This window comes from Micromys minutus (assembly GCF_963924665.1).
Source record: "Micromys minutus genome assembly, chromosome: 32".
In the NCBI taxonomy this organism is placed as follows: domain Eukaryota; kingdom Metazoa; phylum Chordata; class Mammalia; order Rodentia; family Muridae; genus Micromys; species Micromys minutus.
This window is the reverse complement of record NC_137967.1, coordinates 4868947-4890751: the sequence shown is the minus strand read 5'-3', so window position 1 is coordinate 4890751 and position 21805 is coordinate 4868947. Positions and strand designations below refer to the sequence as shown.

The 21805-nt window shown below is 54.4% G+C and overlaps 1 protein-coding gene across 1 annotated transcript; it reads right to left on the bottom strand.

Moving 5' to 3' along the window:
• Nucleotides 1-319: 319 nt before the first annotated feature.
• KASH5 (KASH domain containing 5) lies at nt 320-20750 on the bottom strand (the record flags this gene model as incomplete). Its single annotated transcript, XM_080909270.1, has 20 exons — nt 320-461; nt 561-677; nt 757-821; nt 1661-1709; nt 3060-3118; nt 4673-4795; nt 5061-5148; nt 5284-5348; nt 5755-5814; nt 5963-6019; nt 6283-6360; nt 10047-10097; nt 10293-10410; nt 10746-10907; nt 11129-11195; nt 12280-12344; nt 12685-12871; nt 13189-13293; nt 16978-17106; nt 20438-20750. 20 exons carry the CDS (start codon nt 20748-20750, stop codon nt 320-322), a joined length of 2100 nt encoding a protein of 699 aa, XP_080765396.1.
• Between the last annotated feature and the right edge of the window lie 1055 nt (nt 20751-21805).

Genomic DNA, 21805 nt, shown 5'->3' with positions numbered 1-21805 from the left:
ACTCAGGGACAGCAAGCTCTCTCCACCCTTGCACCGTGATGATGCTACAACAGTAGCGTCCAAAGCCTGAGAGAAAGATGGAAAAGCCTAGGGGACCTTGGGTCCCCTCTAGACTCAGCTGAGGCCCAGTTGCCCACCTCTCCCGAACTTATTTGGTGAGGAAATCATCCTGTGCTGAAGTCATTACTGCGTGATTTGCTATTGTTAAGAAACAGGAGAGAGCCTGGAGAGGTCATGGTCACATGGCACAGCTTAGGGAAGTGGGTCCCACGCTGATGGAGTCAGTGACAGCAGGAGGTGAAGTGGTGGGAAGGGCGCCTCACACGGGTGGCGGCTGTAGGTAGTAGAGCTGCAGGTGCGGCCAGGTGGGTGTCGGGGACTGGCTGAGCAGCAGGAGGGAGAGCAGCAGCAGCAGCAGCAGCCCCAGGATGGGTGTGGGGACCAGCGGGTACTGGCTGAACCTGGAGGGGAGGCAGGAGAGGCCGAAGGTGGGCCCAGAAAGATTGGTCTCACAAACTCGTGGCACCCCACCCACATCTGGGGACATCTGAAGGGCACACCTGACCCCTGGGGACTGCTGGAGATGCAGACAGCGCTGGGTCTGTGACCGCTCAACCGGCACCAGCTCTCTCACCACAGGCACCAGGGCTCCGTGCGCCTCTGGCACAACGTGGCAACTGGAAGGCAGAAGGAGAGACGTTATTACCAGGCCTGGTCTGTCCTAAGTCCCTTTCCAGTTCCCAGCTGTCTCTTTACCTCTCGGGAGAGCTTCCTGGGACGAATTTATGGTGAGGGGTTTCCAGAGGGCTGGAGGGGTCAGCCTGGGTGGAGAAAGGGCAGAACCCACTCACTGAGTTTACAGCACCCTGGTCAGGGATGATGACAGCCTTCCACTCAGTGAGTGAGTGAATGGGGAAAGTGGGCAGGGCAAGAACAGGGCCTACACGGTGGTTAGTAAGGGTAAGCCTCAGGTAGCACCTCTCTCCCTCCCTCCTGGTTCCATAAGTTTCTAGCCCCGGGGCAGTGGTTTACAGGTGTGTGTCCCTGTGCCAGCCAATTCCTGAAGGGTCTGTCAACCTGTCACCCCTCCTCCTGTCTCTCTGGAAGGACCACCTGTCTGCCGATCAGGGTCTTCCGCTGCCCTGCCGCTCCCTACTGCTTGGTCTTGCACCCACTGGCCCTGAACCGAGAACAGAGAGGATGGGTATCCTCTCCGAGGGGCCTGAATGTGACAGGGCAGGTGAGGACTCCAGAGCCTGTCCTGCGTCCCTCAGCAGACCCTGGACTCATCTCTCAACACTCTCTTCGCCTTCCGTTGACAAGAGTGGGCTGGGCTCTCTACCTGTCCCACGCGGTTCAGACAGATCACAAGTTTCTTGTTGGGTGAGAGTGTGGGAGTCTGTGATGCAACTGGGGTTACGTCTCGGTGTGGAAACTGCAGTCTGTCTCCACGAAGCCGGGGTCTCCGGGGAATATTCTGGCTGCCAATCGACTCCAGCCTCCCCCTCCCCAGCTCTGCCTCTCATTAGCTGCCTGTGGGCCTTGTTATCTCCGGACCAAATGATTTTTCTGTCTGTTCCTGAGGAGTTCAAGCTTGGGGCAAGAGCTGGGATTAGTTCCGCCTTTTCTGGGGATAGGAAGGGTTCTAGGGTTTGCCTACCAGGACCCAGCTCTCCTCTTCTTCCTCCTCTTCATGTCTTCTGGACAACCTATAGCAAACAAAGTCACTGGGCACCCTGTCTCCTTAGTTCTTTTCCCACTGGAAGTTGTAGATACAGTGAACCTCAGGGTCTGATGGCAGCTGCTACGTGGGGTTCTCAAAAATTCTTTTTAAAAAGCAAATTTCAGAGTTTGTGACTCCCAGGGCTCAGAAGCCCTTGAACTAGACATTCTTAGTTGTCTCCTTCCAGATGAACCCTAGGTAGAACCAAGGTACCCCCAAACCAGATACCCCAGGGTATGTAACCCTGGACACCCATTTGAGGGTACTGGTGCTGTCATTCCTCAGCCTTGGTCTTTTGAGTCTTGTTAGAGAATGGGTATCCAGCCCCCCTCTACCAGCCCTGCAATCTTATATTTGAGCTCTCCCATGTCCAAATAACTTCTGGGTGTCTCAGTGCCACCCCCACACCCCAAGCCTATGCTTCAGGGACACAGCTTTGAAGCCAGTATCAAGCTCAGAGGCTGGCTGGCTCCCCAGGGACCCGGCTGCCCCTGACGCCATCCTCTGCCTCACTGAGGATCAGGGATCTAACCTTGCAGCTGCCCGACACCAGCAGCCTCAGGCACACAGCTACTGTGGGATCCCCTGAAATGGGGTCTCATGTGGGTTGGAGGATGTTGAGTCCCCAGCCTTTTGAGGTCAGGCCCAGCCCTGTCCCATCTTGGGGCCAGCATTTGTCACTCTGAGATTGCATTTGTAGCAGTCCTACGGGGGGGGGGGGGTAAGTCCCTTCTTCCCTCCATCCTGATGACGTAGGAGGAGGTCACACTGATCAGAGCCCTGAGCCAGCCCAATCTCAGCTCTGCCCAGACAAGTCCAATTAGAGGTTGTGCAGGGGCCTCATTAGCTGTGACAGCAGTAGTCTGGAGGAGTGGGCACCACAGGAAGCTGAGGGCTGGGACCAGACATCCAGCACTTTCCATTCTTACTCAAAGCCTGAGTAAGACACCATCAGTCACAGAGCTGGACTCCCAGGACCATGAAGGCTCACACCAGCCCCTTTATCAGTGCCCACAACTGTTTCTGAAGCCTGCAGGGTCTTCCATAGCTGGGAACCCTCAAGGCCCCATCAGTATTTTTACAGCACCCGTGGTTCCCTCAAGGGTGACAATTGTAAATCCAGCCTGGTCCTTGTGCCTCCCAGAGCCCCTGGCCTCCCTGGGGTCCATGTGCCCATCCCTTTTCAGAATTGCCAGGGTCAGAAGGTACTGAGGGCAGATCCAGGGTTCTGAGGCAGGCACAGACTGGATGGAGGAGGGGGATGTGACTCTCGAATCTTCTGACAGCCAGAACTATATCACTGTGGCAGAAGGAGGACTGTCAGCCTGCTCCTTACCTCAAGCATGGAGTTCTGCTTCCTTCTAGAGCACGCTCTGGCTCTCTCTCGAAGTCTGTCTGCAGAACATCAAGATTTGGTCCCTGGACTCTGCACCAAAACCCCTCTCTGGGCTTCTGATCCAGCTCAGCAAGGTACCCCCTACCTGAGGTCCAGACAGATATAAATGGCCCCCAGGAATACAAGCTTCTAAACTTTCCATGGGCTCTCTTTCAGCATCCACGGAAAGCCAGATATGCCACGGGCACTGACGACTCTACCTAACTGCTTCTCAGGACTAGAGAGCGATGTCCCCAGGATGTTTCCATCCAAGAGGGGCCTCTGTACTTTCTTCCTTCTTCCCTCTGGGGGTGTCTGAATGCCCCTGCTCCTCTGCTTGGCCCATTCTCCAGAGATGTCTCCTTTGTGCCCGTGACCTCAGCTACCAACTCCACTAACCTGACGCCCTGTCACTTTGTTCTGAGACAGTCTGTGGCCTAGGCTGGCATGAACTCACTGTCACAGAGGATGAGGATGCCTCGAGCTCCTACCCTCCTGTTTCTACTTCCTGGGAGCTGGAGTGCAGCTGTGCGGCTGCCCCGCACACCCTCTTCTTTTCTTTTTCCTTTTTTGAGATGAGGTCTAACCCTGTAGCTCAGGCTGGCCTCAAACTTATGGCAAGCCTCCTGCTTCAGCCTTTCCAGTTCTAGAGTTGCAGTGCGAGTCACCACTGTCCATCCCTAATGATTGGTGACCTCCAGGCTTGTGCACCTGGCTACTTCTGGAGGCCCTGGATGTCCTACAAGATGTCACCTCACCTATAAACTTAACATCTTCCATTACCTCCTCTTGGTTCTGCCCTCCTGCCCTGTCCCTACCCTGCCCATCCTTACTCACAGCCAGTGACAGACCCTTTGCCAAGTCACCTCATCCTAAGGCCACTGTGTAGCTTTATGTTCCCAAGAGTCTCAGGTCCTAAGACAGGGTCACTTTCCCTCTACTGTCCCCCACCTGGAGCGGACATTCCTCTCCATCCCAGGCCAGCTGCTACCTAAACTGGCTGGCCCATTTGGGGTCTACTTGTCTTGGATGACTAACCTGTGTACGGGGTCAGCTCATGAGTACACAGGGGTTTCTGCTCAGTGGTAGAGCAATTGCCTAGCATAGTCTAGACCTTGGGTAGAAAGACCCCCATTGTTTTTAAGACAGCCTCTCTGCAGCTTAGATTCATTTTAGTGCTAAGTCTGCCTTGCTTTTTGCTTTCATTATTATTATTATTATTATAAGACAGGCTGGTCTCAGAGACCTGCCTGCCTCTGCCTCCCCAGTGCTGTGATTAAGACATGCTCCAGCATCACCATGCAGCTGTTTAGAAAGACACGTATGTCTTTCACAACATGTACAATCATAAATGAGCACATCTTGACAGGCTTTTCCACAGGGCAGCTTGAGTTTGCCTGTCCCTTGAAGGCAGGGGTGTTGTGTCCTGTTGGCTGGGGCTGGACACCCAGCCTGAGTCAGGCTCTCTGAAGCTCAATGAGTAGAGACGCAGTAAAGGGGCAGAGAGGGCGGTGGGATCATTCCAGCCTTGGGGGCCCCTGGACTCCTGTGGCTCAGAGCCTCTCTGTGTGTACCTGTTGCCCAGCAGGGTCCTCAGAAGGAAACTCAGAATCCTCCTGCGGCTCAGCCTCAGCCTCTTCCCACTGCCACACTCCACACAGAGGACTGGAGAGGCCAGCACTGGCTGCGTCCTGCTCCTGGAAGCAGAAACTGTATGTGAACCTGAGAGGGCCAGAGAAAAGGGGGGCCCAAGCAGGATAGAGGTGAAGGGGGCAAGGGTGTGGGGCTGGGTTGATAGGCAGAAAGGTATGGAACAGGCATGGAGAAATTCTGTGACGGAACCACTGACTGGTGAGAAGTGATGTTAAGGAACATGGCCTCAGACTTGTCAGGGCTAGAGAAGGGCCAGAGTGAGGGTCCGCACAGGGATACAGGAGGAGTGTCTATGGAAGCAGAACCTACCTGCCGGATAGCTTGGATCTCCAAGTCTAGTGACGGAGGCAGGGCCATGATCCAGCCCACTCTTCCTTCCTCAGCCCCTTCCAGCAGCCTGGCCACACACAGGGGAAGCCTTATCTCTTGGCAGTCTTGGCCCTGCGGCCCAGCCCTCTCTTGCCCATCCACTTGACCCTCCTCAGTGAGCCATTGCTCACACACCCCTATTCCCTCCTGAACATCCACTCACTCCTCTGGGCCTTCCTGGCTCTGACTCAACTGCTCCTCTAGGTTTGAGATTTCTTGCCTCAGTTCCTGCAAGAAGCAGAGCATGGATCCTCGCGGAGCCCACACACCCCTCTCTCCAGACACACGCTGCCCACGACCCAGGTGAAGCAGCAAAGACGGCAGAACTAAGAGAGCCCTGGAAGCCCAGAGCGTGAGACACAGCCAGGGGCATCATGAAGGCCGAAGGGACTCTCCTAAGGGGGCAGATTCACAGAAAACACACGAAGGAGCCACCCAGACAGATGGACTCGGCCCAGGGGGAAGACAGGAGCTCCCAGAGAGGTGATGGAAAATCACAGAAAACAGAACTAGTGGAGGACAGGGACGCGGAGTGAGGAAGGAGGGGCAGAGATGCAGTGGTTTAGGGAGAAAAGCCGCAGCTGCAGAGAACCCATGAAGAAAGGCAGGAGAGGCTCCGTGGGCACGGCGCTACCTGAGTGGTAGTTCTGTACTCCTCCAAGGTCTGTGCCAGACTCTCCGCATGGCGGGTACGCTGCGGCAGGGAACACAAAACCACCTGAGCCAGGGCTGCCGAAGGGGGAGCTGGCTGAGCTGGGAAAGTCTGGACCCAGCGGGGCCACACTGTGACAGGGGCTATGAAGGCATGCTCAGGGCAGGCTTGTGCCCGCTCTGCCCCTCACCTCTGAGAGGACTGCTTCACGCTGGCAGATGAGTCGTTCACACTCACAGAGCTGCCGCTGCCAAGGAAAGAACCTATCTGTCTCACCGGCCTCCCGCAGCCTCCTTCTGCACACCCTCCTCCCACTGTCCCTGCCCAGGTCCTCCCTCAGCCTCCAGTGACACCCGTGGGTGTCAGCTGTTCTGAAGGGGACTCCAGCCGAGCTCTCTGGGCAGAATCCAGGCATGTGGATTCTGACACAGGAGCCTGTTCTCAGCAGCTAAGGGGCTGATTTGGACGCAGGGAGGTGAGCAGTCCTCAGGCCCGAGACAAATGCCGCACCTTCAAAGCATCTTTCTCTGTGGCTAACTCCTGGCTCCGCCTCTTCACTCCATCTCGCTCTGCTAGCAGCTTCCCATTCTGGAGGGAGGAACGACTGTTCATGTCAGCAGTGTGAGGCTGACAGCCCGCTTCACTTCCATGTGTGCTCTCCAGTCAGCCCTTGATTCCCCCAGCACCCTGCTGGGACCTCAGCAGGTTTTCTCCATAGGTGGCTTCCCTACTGATCAGGTGATAACTGGATTTTATGAGGTCCCCCCATGTGAGTGAGTTAAGTGAGTGAGGAATAACTTCTAAGCATTTTGCATGTGTGACTCCACTTCTTTCCCCATTTTTAAAGACAAAGGCAACTCAGGCACAGAGGGGCTGAGTAATTTGTTCCAGGTCACACAGCTCTTTTTTTTTTTTTTTTTTTTTTTTTTTCCGGGTCACACAGCTCTTACTCATGTTAGCACAGGCCAGTGAGTGTGAGTGATCACAGACACTACAGCCAGCAGCTCCTGGCACGCACCAGATATGTTAGAGACAACACTTACAGATACTTAGAGCTCATACTTCCTAACATACAAAACTAAAGTATAGTGAGACCATCACACACACACACACACACACACACACACACACACACACACACAGAGTCTCAATATTTAGCTTGGGCTGGTCTGAATTAGTGATCCTCCGGTTTAAGCAGGTATGGGCCATCACACCTAATCTTTATGCCCACTGTAGGGACTATACTTGGGTTCTTTCTTTTCTCTTTTGCTTTCTTGTCTCCCATTTTGCCTGGAGCAGCCCCAGTGTTTACCTACATATGACAACCTCTTTCCTTTAGTAAAACATAATTCCAGAACCGGCAACAAAATCAACCAGTCTTTTTGTTTTCCACCTCGGGTGTGGTGGCTGTGGTTGGCCTATGGCAGATGTGTGCCCCAGATGTGGACCCCTGTGACTTCACAATGCTGCCCTTCACCCTGCAAGCCGCTGGGGAGATCCAGGGCCAGCACTGTCTGTATCCCACTGGCTCTGGAAGCATGGCTGGGCAGCCATTAGTAGCATCTTTCCCTTCAGCTCCACAGAGGAATCTGAACAGGCCGCCCCGTCTGGTGATGCTGTCCCTCCTCAAACACTCTGCCTCTAGGGGGCAGATGAAACTCTGGGTGACAAAAGGCATGAGAAGTAGTGGTGCTGGAGGCACAGGGTGCACAGGGACCAGAAGGGGAACAAGGCTCAAGCTGGGCGGTGGAACAACCACAGGGCTTGGAAAGAAGGTGGTGCCTGGGCTGAGCCTCCCGAGGGGAGGCAGTGAGGCAGGAAAAGGCATCCAAAACAGCTGTCCTGTGAGACCTAAGAAGAAAATGGCCCAAAGCTGGGTGTGAGGAAATACAGCTGTTGTCTTAGCACGAGGGAAGCTGGGGTAGAAGAATCACTTTGAGTACCAGGCCAGCCTGGGCTACGTAACAAGGCCTTGTCTTAAAAAACAAAAACAAAACTAGGTAGTGGTGGGACGGGCCATTCATCCCAACAATTAGGAGGCAGAGGCAGGCTGATCACTGAGTTTGAGGCTGGCCTGGTCTATAGCCACGGCTACACAGAGAAACCGTGTCTTAAACAAATGAGCGAACAAACAAACGTGACGATTCAAAGACCTGAAGTCTGCCAAGCCACGTCCTCCTCTGCAGCCCAGGAGCCGGGCCTGCTAGCTCTCTGGTATCCAGCCTCGGCCCTGCTGCAGATCATCAGTGCCTTACTCACCTCAGCAGCTTGGGCTGCTGGGTGAAGGGCAGAGGAAGGACAGCCGGGAGTGCTGTGTCAACACCTGTCCACCTGCTGGGACCCAAAAGCCATCTCAGCACCACGAAGCCTCCTGCAGATCACAGGCTGTAGGTCCTTGGGATCCAGCCAGCGGCCAGACCTTTGGAGCCCGTATCCAGTTACTCCACCAGGCCAGGCGGTGTAACCTGAGAGCTCAATCTCTAGATCTCAGTGGGCAGCTGCAGCAGTCATCACAGAGCTGAGAATAGCTCCGCTCCAACTGCATGCCTAGAAGGCCCTCTGCAGGGCACAGGGCCCGGGGTAGGAGGCCAGTTCACACAGCTGACGCGTGCTGTCTCTATGATGTGCCCTGGGAGCAGTGACAAGAAAACCCGTCTGCTATAGAAACAGCTGTCCTAACCCCTCCTGTCTGGCTGCTTTAGCTCCCGGTTGACAGTGAGACATCCTCCCAGGCTCCCTTGCAGCTGTGGCTAAGGGCCTCCCCAGTCAATGAAACGGTGAGGTGGCTGTTGAAATAACACACAGAGGGGCAGGAGTGTGTGTACACATGTGCGTGTGCTCATGTGCACACACACGCACAAACCCTGCCTTGAGCCATCTGTGACTATGAGGCCACAAGCAGAAAAAAAACTGGTAGGGACCAAGAAAGGAGGAGTTTGTCAGCAGTCTTGGTCCTTATCTGGGTGAGTTCAAAGCCATCCAGCATTACACAATGAGATCTTGTTACAAAAACCCAGGGCTAGGGATGTGGCTGCCTGTTGCTTGCCTACCACACACAGACTCTGGGTTCCATTCTCTGTACACCCACTCTTAAGAAAAGAAGCCAGGGGTTGGAGAGATGGTTCAGTGGTTAGAGCACTGACTGTTCTTCTAGAGATGCCAGGTTCAATTCCCAGCAACCACAACCACATGGTGGCTCACAACCATCTGTGATGGGATCTGATGCCCTCTTCTGGTGTGTCTGAACACAGCTACAGTGTACTCATATAAATAAGTTAATCTTGAAAAAAGAAAAAGGAATGTCAGGAAAAGTGTCCAGTGTGGACCCAGACAGAGATTCAGGCTAGTGGGGCCCAGGAGGCAGAGAGCTCTGAGCTGAAGAACTGAAGGCCTGAGCCCTGGACCCCGGAAGCTCAGGACCCTGGGGATTCTGAGTGTGCTCCCCTCCCAGCCCCCCAGTGAAGGGCAATGCAGCCTGGGATGCACACCCCAGGGATCTGCCTCCTTGGGGGAGGAGGGGCAGAGGTGATGTCCTTTAACAAATTCAATGTGGACAATGATTCAGAGTGAACTGGGACTTGAGTAGGTCTGCGCTGTAGGCTGGCCCTGGGGTAAACACCTTCACTTCCCCCTTTCTACAGCAGAGCTGGCTCGGCTCGGGAGAACCCCAGGCCTGGCCGCTGACTCCCCACATGCCCAAGGCTCGGCACTGGGGGCTCCACCACCACTAACATGAAAAACCACAAACAAAGGCTCAGAAATGAAAGACTCACATCCCTGAAAGTGGCCTGTCAGGCTCATGGGGGTGACCTCGATGCTATGCGTAAAACAACGTCCGTGTTCTGAGTTTTTGCAGTTTCCTTTGCATTGCCAGAGACCAAACCCTCCACCACCACACTGACAGGAACGACAGCCTAGTTATATGGCTGACACAGCCCTGAATTCAAAATCCTCGCGCTGCAAACTCCCCAATACTGTGGTGACGGGTGTGGGGCATATACCGGCTTGCTGGATTTTACTGCGCACCCCTATTTAACCAGCCTGAGTCAGGAACTTTCTCATCATCTTTCTAGTTTAAGCCTCACATTGCCCCATGAGGTGAGACCACTGGCTTGCTCCCCTGATGAGGAGGGCACCATGATGTGACCATAGGAAGAACTGGCCAGGGCCTCCCCTTGAACTCCCCCCCTCTATCACAGCATGTGGGGTGCTGGGCCCCTTTGGTCTGCAGGACAGGGACAGGAACCCTCAAAGGTGGGTGGGCCTCCACTCACCTCCTCCTGTAGTGTCTCTACCTCAGCCACCAGGTGCTGCTGCTCCTTCTCCTGGCCCACCCCAGAGAGAGAACAGAGTCAGCCCCAGTGCCAGCACCCTCCTCCACCCAGGAGTGCAGTCCAGGCCTGTACTACTGAAGAGCTGGACTATGGGGGTGGCGTGGAGGCATGACTCTTGCCATCCTGGGGAGTGTGGGGTGAGCAGGACCTTTGCCCCTTCACCTGTCCTTTCTCTGCAGCACTCACTGTGTGCCGGGCCTGGGCCATCAGACTGCGATTCTGCTCCTCCAGGCTCTTGGCCAGAGTCTTCAGGTCCTCTAGCTCCTCATCCAAAGCCTTGGCCACCTGCAGGGCCTGCTGTGTACTGAGAGGAGGCACACGTGGGAGGAGGTGGGCAGAGAAGCCGAGCATCTCAGACTGAGGGGAGCCTGGGGCCAGACAGGAGATAGGCCAAGGGGCCCAGGGACTGGGGTGCAGGGTGGGGCAGAGATAGTGTCCACCTGAGGAAGGGAGCATGGGGCCACAGCAAAGGAAAACAAAACGGGATAGAGACGGAGAAAGACTGAAGCCAAAAGACTTAGGAGACAAGCCGCAGAGGGAGGTGGAGGACAGGGTTGGGTGGTAGAGAACCTGCCAGTACCAAGGCCAGGCTCCCTGACAGCCCAGGGTGGGGTCATCAAGGAAGGCCCAGGAACTGACCTTCGAAGCTGCTTTCGCAGAGCTGCGATCTCCTCCCCTAGGCGCGCAGACCCTTCCTCAGCAGTCTCCACACTGCGCTGCAGCTTGGCGTTCTCACCAGCGAGGCGCCGGTTGCTTAGCTCTAGGTCCTCCAGGTTGCTCAGCAGCTCAGCTGTGGCAGGCCTGAGGACAGGAACAGCAAGGGCCTAGTCACCAACCTGTTCCTGCTCCCATTCCCCACAGCTTCCTGGTGGAGCAGATGCTGGCAGCCAGAAAATGCTCCTTTGAGGACACATCAGAAGGAACGTCCAAGGCTCTCCTCGGCCAAGACATCAGTCTCCCGACTCCCGCACCCCAGGGAGGCTGGAGAAAATGGAGTGGGGTTGGGTGGGGAGGGCAGGCACCCCTCAGGCCTGGGGTCTTCTCCTCCAAAGCTCTCTAAGTTGGCGGGTTCCTCAGCTTCTGGGCATGCTGGAAAGAGACAGATAAAAGAAAGTTGGAAGTTCTAGTAACTTTAGATGTTGGGGTGTCCAAGGACCCTGGGACTGTCCCGGACCCTGGCCTCCCAGTTTCTTATGTGTGTAGCTCTGGGGTTCCCTGAGCTGAATCACTCTTATTGCACAGGCTGCTGGCTCATCCCTGCCTGGAGTTGAGAAATGCCTCCCCTGTCAAGCCCACTCCTCTCCTGCTCCCGGCCTTCCTCCTCCGGCCTTCCCCGCGGCCAGCCTGTCTGCTCCGTCCCACCACACCCATCCTCCCTCTCCTTACTCTCTCCAGCCTCTGCCTCAGCCTCCTTTCTCTGACAACCTACCCCCCCACCTTGCTGGCTCCCTGGCCCCCCAAGACTGAAGAAGCCTCAAGATTCAAGAGAATGAGAAGAGCTGGTGGTGCATGTCTTTAATCCTAGCAGAAATGAAGCAGAGGCAGGGTGATCTCTATGAGTTCAAGGCTAGCCTAGTTTACATGAGTTCCGGGACAGCCAGGGCTATATAGAGAGACCCTGGCTCAAAAAACAACCCCCCCCCAAAAAAAACTAACAAAGAAAAAAAAACCTGAAACCAAGCCAACAAACAAACAAAAAAGGGAATGCCAAGAGAGCTGCAGTCTGGGTTCTGTAAAGTCAGTTTTTGGCCGAATGCCTCTGAGGTGTGAGTTTCTGGGCACCCAGCACCCCAGTCTAGGGCTAGGACACAGTTGGGGCAGATGTCTGCTCTCAAGGAAAGGGAGCAGGTGTAAGAGGTGTGTGGGGGGGGAGCCTGGCAGGTCAAGGCTGCCCTGTGCCAAGTGAGGATCTCAATAGTGTCGGTGCCTAGGGCCCTCATGGATACCATGGTGGCTGCAGTCTCCTCAGGCTCTAACCCAGGCTGGAGCTGGAAGGAGGGGATGGAAAACCTGACCCCAAAGTCCAGGATAAGGCACCAGAAAGCCACCACAGCTGCAGGCTGAGCAAAGGCCCCAGGTCTCTTTAGCCCTTGCTGTGTGAGTGAGTAGATGACAGGTCCCTGCTAACCCCTGCTGACCCCTGCCACCCAATGCCTTCTATAAATAGTCTCACCAGATGGCAGGTGTGGAGAAGCCAGGGCTCCCCCGAAGGCAGTCTCCTCTGGGCGCTCTAATCCCCTGTATCAAAGGCAAGAGGCTCAGGTCCCCTGCAGCCACCACAGCCAAGGCCTGAGCCTGCAGGGGTGTGGGGGTGGTGGAGGAGGGGAGAGAAGCTCTGTGGATAAGTGTGAGGCCAGGAGGCAGGACCTGGGCTGTGAGGGGCAGTCCTTCCTATGGTCAGCCCTGCTACTTCTAACCGGACCCCTGAACCATCATCCCAGGCATCTGGTCCTCAACCCCTTTACCCCCCTTATCTTTTCTTATGGCTCTCCTCAGTCCCAGGCCAACCACTTGGGGTTCCTGGGCCTAACTAGTCTTGACTGCAGAGTTGAAGAAGGCTGGTGGTGTAGGGACTCACCCCTGCAGCTGACAGGCAGCGATCCAGTCCCGCATGACCACCAGAAAGGTGTCCAATTCCACAGTGGCTCCGGCACCCTCCCCGTAAGGGTCCAAGCTTCGGGCCAGTGTCTGGAGGCGCACATCCTGGGGTCCCTGTCCTGTCACAGCCTCCAGGTAGGCCAGAAGGTGGGCCACAGTCACAGTGCCTGGGACAGAGCATGGTGGGGTGGCCTGGACTGGACAATAGCCAGTGGGACAGGCCATGGCTTAAGAATAGTGTCTGTCATCAGCGGGCTTCATGTCCTTCAGCATGCAGTCCCTCCCGAGTCAAGTTTTCTAGTCTGTCTCAGAGCGGACCAAAGAGGAAGAGGCAGGGCAGCAGCCACTGCTGTAAGGCCAGAGGCTAACTACATACCGGGCCAAGCCCTCCCTACTCATCCCCTTTCCTATGTCATATTCTGTTCCTGGAGGACCCCTAAGGAGGGCCTGGGCCCAGCCCTCCCTGTGGATCCCCAGCCCCCACCTGTCTTGTGAGGGTCACAGGCTTCAAATGTGGAGTTAAGGATTTGTTCCTCTAGGCTGAGCAGTGGCCCTGAATTCGCTTCCTCCGGCTGCTCCCAGAGGTACACTGTAGAGAAAAGAGGATCCACCCTGAGTGAGGAGAACCAGGAACTTGCTCAGAGCTAATGCCTGGGCTCCGCTGAGTTTGGGGAGATTCATGAGAGCCCTGTGGTGGGGACGGTAAAGGACCACAGGAGGCTTCCAGTAAGTCCACATAAGAGGTGGACCACTGCTCTTGAGCGGGTCCCATCTCTCAGGCCAGGGAGTGCCCCCTGCTGTCTGCCTGCTGCTTTGTAGCCAGTGGACCCTGGGGCCATTAATGAGCTCTGAGATGACCCTCCCCTCCTCCCATCCCCAGTCTCCCAGGCTAAGAGCAGGGGGACCAGGCTTGAGGAGAGCAGGGAGGGGCCAGGATGAAGGTGGCTGAGGAGCCGGGAACAATCCAATAAGGCGTGGGCAGCCCACATCGATCCCACCCGCTGCAGCCCTTCTTCCCGTTGCCCCAGGGACCAAGTCTCTCCTCTCCACTTCCTCAGCATGGCGTCATCAGAGTTGGAGCAGCTCAGGGCCAACACCAAGATAAAGAGGAGGGATGGGGCTGTGTAAGTCAGGGGTGGCAGGGGACTGAGCCTCCTGCCAGACTTCCCTGAGTCAGCAGCTCCACAACACCGTCTGTGGCAAGTCTCTGCTTTGGAGTCTGTCTCTGTGCCGTAAAATCCCCTCAAGACTGAGAGGGTCGCTCCACCTGCATATGTAAAGCTGTGAGTGCATGTGTGTGGGGGTGTGAGTGTGGTGGGGGTGTGAGTGTGTGTGTGTGTGTGTGTATGTGTGTGTGTGTGTGTGTTGGTGGGGCAGCTCTCACCTGGCTCAGATCCACTGTGTGTGTCTGCCTATGTTCCTGTCTTCCAGGGTCTGTTGTCCTGCAGCTATAGTCACATTGCATGAATACAGCAGACACTCAATAAACAGAGCTCCTCCAAGCTGGAGGTGGCTTTCATACCTCCCATAGCCTGGCCTGCTAAGGTGAGTGCCCACTGCACCGGGCTGCAGGGTTGGAGTCCGAGCTGGGACTAGAGTGAGACACCTGTCCTGTCCCCCACCCCCTCCCAGCAAGCTCAGGACTCAACCTCTGAGCCTCAGCAGTGTCCTCTAGGAAAGCTCCCTCCCTCCTGGGGAAGAAAGGGATGGGATGTGGGTGTGCCTCTGTGCAGCAGTCACTGCGGACACTAATGGAGCACCAGAACCACAGCAGCTGCTTTTCCCACAGACGAGGACTCTGAGGCAGACAGGCAGCAAACATGGAGTCCCCCTTTTCACCCTGAGCTTCCAGGATGCTTTACCCCAGTTAGACTTGGACCCTTTCTGGCTCACACAGGGGGCATTAGGGCAGGTTAGTGAAGGAGGTAGACTCCGGCTGGTCTACTGTTCTCCATCCTCCTGTGTTACAGAGGAGGACTCTGGGAGGACTTTGTGCTGTGGCCCAAGGCCACTGGTACATAGAGTCCCTTCCCAAAGTCCTGAAGGAAGACACTATTCCTTCTTTCTTTCTTCCTTCTCTCTCTCTTTTTTTTTTAATTTAAATTTTTTGTAGTTTTCAAGACAGGGTTTCTCTGTGTAGTCATGGCTGCCCTGACACTCACCCTGTAGACCAGGTTAGCCTTGAATTTAGAAATCCTCCTGCCTCTGCTTCTGAGTGCTGGGATTAAAGGCGTGCATGACACTGTCCTGCTCTACTTTTCTTTCTAGACCTTTGTCTCCGTTTTCCACCCAACCTCTCTCCAGTCTCTGTCCTGTGTCCTTCAGTCCCCACCCCCACCCCGCACTCTATCTTATCTGTTCCAAGTCATTTTCTCTTCTTTGCCATCCCTGTCTTTCCACCCTGGCTTCCCCTGTGGGTGTGTTCTTCCTCTTCAGTCTGCGATCTCAGAAGCTGACCCGCCCATGGTTTTTGGTGGCCGCTCGCCCTCTGCTGGTGCAGGTGAGGTTTAAATGCCAGTCATCTCCCAAGCCAGCCAGCCTTTGTGACATGCTCTGTCTTGGCTGTAAACTCTCCTATCTGCTGAGGTGAAGGTGCAGATGTCGGCCTTGAGCAAAGCTGCAGGGTTGGGATTCTATAAACCCCACCACCTCACAGTTACCTGACACTGTAAAAAAGGGCTGCTTGCCCCATCCCCTCTCTCTCTCTCTCTCTCCCTCTCCCTTACTCATGGCCGGCCTCTACTTCTCTACTCCCCTCTTCTCTCTCTCTCTGTCCCCACCACCCTCTTAACTCTCCTCCCCATGCCCTGAATAAACTCTATTCTGTACTATACCGTCATGTGGCTGGTCCCTCAGGGGGAAGGGATTCCCAACACGGGTTCCTCAAAGGCATCTCCCTTCCCCCCACCGTGCCTCACCGAGCCTCCATGGAGCATATTCAACCCCGCCCCCACTCTCTTCATCTTTTTCCTAACACGCAGGCCCACCTGTGGACACCCAGGACCCTGGAAGACAGGGTGTTGTTCTGCACTAACTGTATATAGAGGCTGGAGCTTCCTACCCTATCAGACTGGCCCTCCCTGCTCGCACATCCTCAGGAGATAGAAACAGAGGAAGGGATGTGGTGAGGTGAGAAACCAGGACAGTGAAGGAAGGACAGAGATACTTGGGGAAGAGAGTTGCTGAGATAGGGCAGAGACAGAGACAGGCAGGGAAGAAAACAGGAGTGAGGGACATGGAGCCAGAGGAGACAGCGAGCACATTCCTCCACAAGCTGATGTGTGCTGGCTCCCACGCCCACTTGTCTGCATCTGCCCATGGCAAAGCAGGCATTGCTCTGGGTAGCAGCACCAGTGTGCGGAGGCTGACTGCACTTAAGCTGAAGGAAAGTGTTCTGTTAGTGTAAAGCACAACTAGTTCTCAAAGACATGTGCAAACACAGGATTAACTCTGCATGTGTTCACAAGGCTAACACAGAAAACAGTTTGTATATGAACAAGGTTAAATAAAATCCGTTAATACACCATTTACATCACCGACTTGCCTGGAACTCTTATTGCGCGAGACCCCTTAGTCTCAAAACAGTTTCTCTGGGTAGCCCTGGCTGTCCTAGAATTTGCTCTATAGACTAGGCTGGCCTCAAATCCCTAGATCTGCCCACCTCTGCCTCCTGAGTGCTGGGATTAAAGGTGTGCACCACCACTGCCCAGCCAGCTTTTCTCTTTAAAAAATTAAAAGTTACACATGTGATCTGAGCATGGTGGAGCACACACGTAATCTCAGCACCTGAGAGGCTGAGCTAGGGTCGGTGAGAGAACAAAGCCAGATCCTGTCTCAAAGAACAAAACCGGGAGACGGGAACACAACTCAGTAGTGATTGGTTGCCGAGCACAAATAAAACCCTAGATTCCATCTCCTGCACTGCGTGCGTCACACACACACACACACACACACACACACACACACACACACACACACACACACACACACTGGAGTTGTGTTCCGGGGAGGTGATAGATAGACACCAGTGTTGGGAAGGGAAGTGCAGCAGGAGGGACAAAGGGCAACAGGGCACCTGTTTTACCCAGTCAGACGTGTGAAGGACGTGTGTTACAGTGTGTGGAGCCCTCCAGAGAGGAGACATGCAGCAGGCATACAGCTGACACTTATCCCAGCATCCTTTGCTTCTGCTCACCCTGCCTGGCCGCCCAAGCATCTCTCCTGCTCCCGGCCTGACTACAGCTCTCTCTTCCTCCTCCAGGCAGATACCTACTTTGTGCAGTCTGGCCCCCTGGCAGGTCCATGGGCCACTCCTGATGCTCCGCCACAGCTGCCGTCGAAGCACTCAGCTTCCCTCCACTTCGAGGAGGGCTGGGAAAGGAACAGGATGCCCAGATAGCTCCTGGAAGGACAAGGAGAGTGGTGGTTTCCTCAGGCTGGCCACACTCTCGTCTGACTACATGGCTTCATCTCTGACCCAGGCCCTCAGGGCTCTCAGAACCTGTTTGCCATCCCCATCCCAACTCCAACCTGTTTTTATGGCTTTGAGGTGAGGGGTGGCAACCTGAGGACTGAAGTGCAGACAGCAAGATCAAAGGGGGAGGCAAGAGGGTGGGGCCAACTGCTGCCCTGGGGGCTGGTGGCCACCTCTTTCCCATAACCCTGTCAAGTCACCATTCCCGTCCTAGAGAGTACACCTTGTACTCTTCTGGGCTTCTTCACAGTCTCGTTCTCTGTGGCCCATGACACAGCTCCCTGTCCATTCCGGCAGGCTGTGTAGATTTGACCTGTGTGGCTGTGACCTGTGTGGCTGTGGCTTCTTTGGGTCAGAGCCTGCTTGGGTCTAACAACAAAGGCGCGGTGTGGCTGGGCCAGCATCTTTCTCTCCCCAGACGATGCTCCATCTTCTATCGATTCTAACCTGTGTGCTGTTTTGTCAAGTGGCCTGCTGCTCCTGCTGCGGTCCCTGCTTGGGACTCTTCTTGTCTTCCTGCCTCTTCTCTGGAAACACTGCACTCTACCTGGAGCTGAGCAGGCTCCCATAGTGCCGGGAGACAGACCACATGACCCCGTTTGGGCTGCAGGCCTTGGAGGGCTCTCCCCTACTTCCAGTCAGTAGAGTCTAGGCAAAGGCTCTGCTACTGAGCACTTACTAATGATGTGCTCTACATCCGTGTTCCACTGTAAAGCTACACTCCAGCCCTCTTTGTATTCAGAAACAAACCGGCCCTAAGATGGCCAGGCTGGCCATGAATCTGAACTCTTTCCCCAGGGAAGAATGTGTATCACCATCACCAGACCTACTTCTTGCTTTTTTTTTTTTTAATGTATTTTGTGTATGTGTGTCTGGTGCCTTTGGAGGCCAGGAGATCCCCTGGAACTGGAGTTACAGAAGGTGGTAAGCTGCCGTGTATCATCTGAGAATCAAAACTGGGTCATTTGCAAGAGTAGTGCTCTTTCAGAGACCCTGAGTTCAATTCCCAGCGACCACACGGTGGCTCACAACCGTCTGTGATGGGATCTGATGCCCTCTTCTGGTGTGTCTGAAGACAGCTACAGTGCATTCATACATAAAATAAATCTTAAAAAAAAAAAAAAAAAAAAGAGTAGTGTTTCAGTGGCTTCTTTTTTTTTCCAAACAGGGTCTCTCAGTATCACTCCGACTTGCCAGGAATACCAGCCAGGCCTTGAACATGTAGATCCACCAGCTTCAGAGAGCTGGGATTAAAGGCATATACCATCAAGATGAAGAACAGCAAGTCTCTTTATCAGCAAGCCTTCTCTCTAGGTTTACTGCCTCTTTTTGTCACTTCTCTCCTCTACCAGCCATCTCCACGTCCCTTACCCTCCATGGTCATCCACAGGCTTGCTGCTCTCTCTTTTTTAAGTATCTATTTATTTATATGCGTGCTATATCTGCATGTATGCTGCATGACAGATCCCATCCCTTGTGGTTGCTGGGATTTGAACTCAGGACCTCTGGAAGAGCAGTCTGTGCTCTAACCACTGAGCCATCTCTCCAGTGCCCTCCTCTCCAAGGCCTATTCTTATCCGTGGGCTTGACTCTCACAGGCCTCTGTGGTCATAGGGACTCTCCCCTCTGCACCCTGACGGTGCTTTGCTGCCTCTATTACAGCCTGGCCAGTCAGAACAAGTCACTTTCCTCTAGGACTTTCAGTAATTCCTCTAGGCTGGGCCACAGTGCACCTGACCATGTAAGGACATAACTCCAGCTCGTAGCTGTGGTGTTATCACCTAAGCTTTAAAAAACTCCCCTGCTAAGCTTAGCCCGGATGTGTGACTTCGCTGACCTCCATGTGTGAGACAGGTGGAGGTCGATGCCTCCTCATAAACCTGCCTTTATTTATTTTTAATCTGATCTAATCCAGCCTCTATCCGAGTCACCCCAGGGGAGAGAAAAAGGCTATCACCCTTTCCTCAGGGAACAGGACCAACAGTCTGCTCTGCCTGTATTTCCAGCAGCAGCCAATGTGCTTTCTGGAGACGTTTTCATTTGGCTTTGGAGACTTATTAAATATACATTATGTCACTATAGTGGGCCTTCTGAAGCTGTGTAAACCAGGCTGGTCTTCAGCGAGTGGTGACGCTCCTGCTGCCCATCCCAGAGGCCTTTAGAAGGCACCAGGGAAGGGGCAGGTTTTCAGACTGTCGGGAACACAGCAGGAGGAAAGGGACAAGGGGAACATTCTTGAGGAACAAGGGAGATCAGGTTGTTGGTGTCCTGAGGGGTCTGAGACATGGAGGAAATCTGAAGAGATCCCTGGACTAGAAATCAAGGGCTGAATTTCTGGGGTGTCACTAGATTTCAGGGTCCCCAGTGGACCTTGTAGGGGAACTTAGAACCGATTTCTAGAGTATCAGATAGGACTTGAACACCAAATCTCCACCAAGATTTCACAGGAAAAGTGTCTGACAGGTTTTTTGAGGGAGACTCTGAGATAAGATCCTAGCTGCAGGCATGGTGGGCAACACCTGTGGTACCAGCACTCAGGCCGAGGCAGCAGGACCCAAGCTTCGGAGTAGAGTCTGGGCAGTTTAATGACGCTCTAGAGTCCCAGGAGAGGCCACTCGTGGTTAGGGGGACTAACAGCTTACTCTTCCAGATAGATACGGGTTGGATTCCCACTACACACACAGCAGCTCCTAATCACTTGTAATTTTAGTTCAAAGGGATATTACACTGTCTTCTGGCCTCCACAGGCACACAACTGGCACATACACACATGCCAGCAAAATACTCGAAACAAAACCCCAACACTCGAACAGCCCAGCACTTGGGAGGCAGAAGCAGGCAGGCCAGCCTGGTCCGCAGAGCTCGTTCAGGGACAGTGAAAGCTACACAGAGAAACCCTGCCTCAAAGCAAAACACCTGCCCCGGTCCCCAAAACAAAACAAAACGGCCTAAGTGTTAGGTTTCAAAGGCTCTGGAAGCTTGTAGTTGGGGACATCTCGGAGAGGCACGAGGTCGTTGAAAGCAAGCACTAGAAGGCAACCGGAAGTTTCAGGACTCTGACAGGATTTCCCAGAGGGAGCCAGGCAGGGTGGAGCACGCCTTTAGTCCCAGCACTCGGGAGGCAGAGGCAGGCGGATCTCTGCGTTCAGGGCCAGCCTGTCTCAAAGCAAAACTTCCCAGAGGGTTACGTCAGGCATTTCGGAGGAGATTTGGTCAGAACGTGGGGGCGTTTCTTAAAGGAGCTGGCAGGTGACGTTACTGGGGAACCTGCCATCAAAGTCGCCACAGGCAGGGCGTACCTGGCTGGAATCGGGACTCTCGGGACTCACTGGAGGGCCACCATCGACGAGCGGCGGTTGCGAATGGCACGGAAGCGGCGCGTCCACACGCGGCTTTCCCGCCAGAAATGCAAATGAGCCGGCCTCCTTCAAGTCCCGCCCACTCAGGCTCTTGTCTTCACGCAAGCGCACTCCGGGTTGATGGAGCCCGCGGCTCCCCTTACCGAGAACCCCGAGCTCGCGCATGCGTAGGACTTCCCGGGAGGACCGCCTGGACCAGAGGAGCGAGCGCATGCGCACCAGAGGGGCTAGGGGCGATGGCGCGGTATTATCGGTACTTTTTTCCTGTGGTACAAAAATACTTCCCTTCTTGGCAAAATAGGGCCAAGCAGGGGAGCGTTCAGCCGAAGGACTCCCTGTTCACTCCCCTCTTCTTGTCAGTCTTTGAACCGAATCCTTTCTTTGGGATCTGGTTCTCCCGCCACCGTCACAATGATGCGCAGTCTGGTCCAGCCTCACTTCCGCTCCATGCCATCTCCCTCCGGTGGCATTAATACATATCCAAGTTGTTTTCCCAAACAATTTATTATTTCAGTTTTCTATTTATTGCCTAGCCATATATCCCAGGCTGGCCTCGGACTCGAAGTAATCGCCCTGCCTCTGCCCATCACACTGGGCTATCCAAACCTTTTCATTTATGAGGAAGGAGAGACAGGTTTTTTTTGTTTGTTTTGTTTTTTAACGACAGTAGAGAGCGAGCAGGTGACCTGTCTCTTAAGGATATTTGGAACAGAAGAGTCCAATTTCTCATCCATTTGTCACTCTAGAAAACGCGATCCTTTTGCTATACTTAACATTCTGGTTGTGGATCCGCTTTCCCTGCTAAGGATTCAACAAGTAGTAAAGTCTGAGAGTGCCGTTCCCAGGCTTCTTCCCTGTATGCTGTCTGCAGCATGGGCACTAAGCATGACTAAGCTTAGCATGTTTTTGTTTAGTGGGGCTTGGTCAGCACTGTGGAGACAGGGCCGGGAAGATGGAGGAAAATGAGAGTAGCCAGCCTGGGCTCTACAGTCCTAGACCGGCCAGCATCACATAGTGAGTAAAGACACTTGCCACCCATCTCGGTGGTCGATCTCAGAGGAATCCCCAGGTCCCACGTGGCGGAAGGAAGGCTCCTGAATTCCACATGCATACCCTAGCATGTGTTCCCTTCCCTACCCCTTGCTGTTTAAAAACACATACATGTAATAATAAGGAGCTGGACACGTAGCTCAGGGTACCCTCATTCAGTCCTAGGACCACATGAATTGGGCATGGTGGTGTACCAGCATTCATGAGGTAGAGGCAAA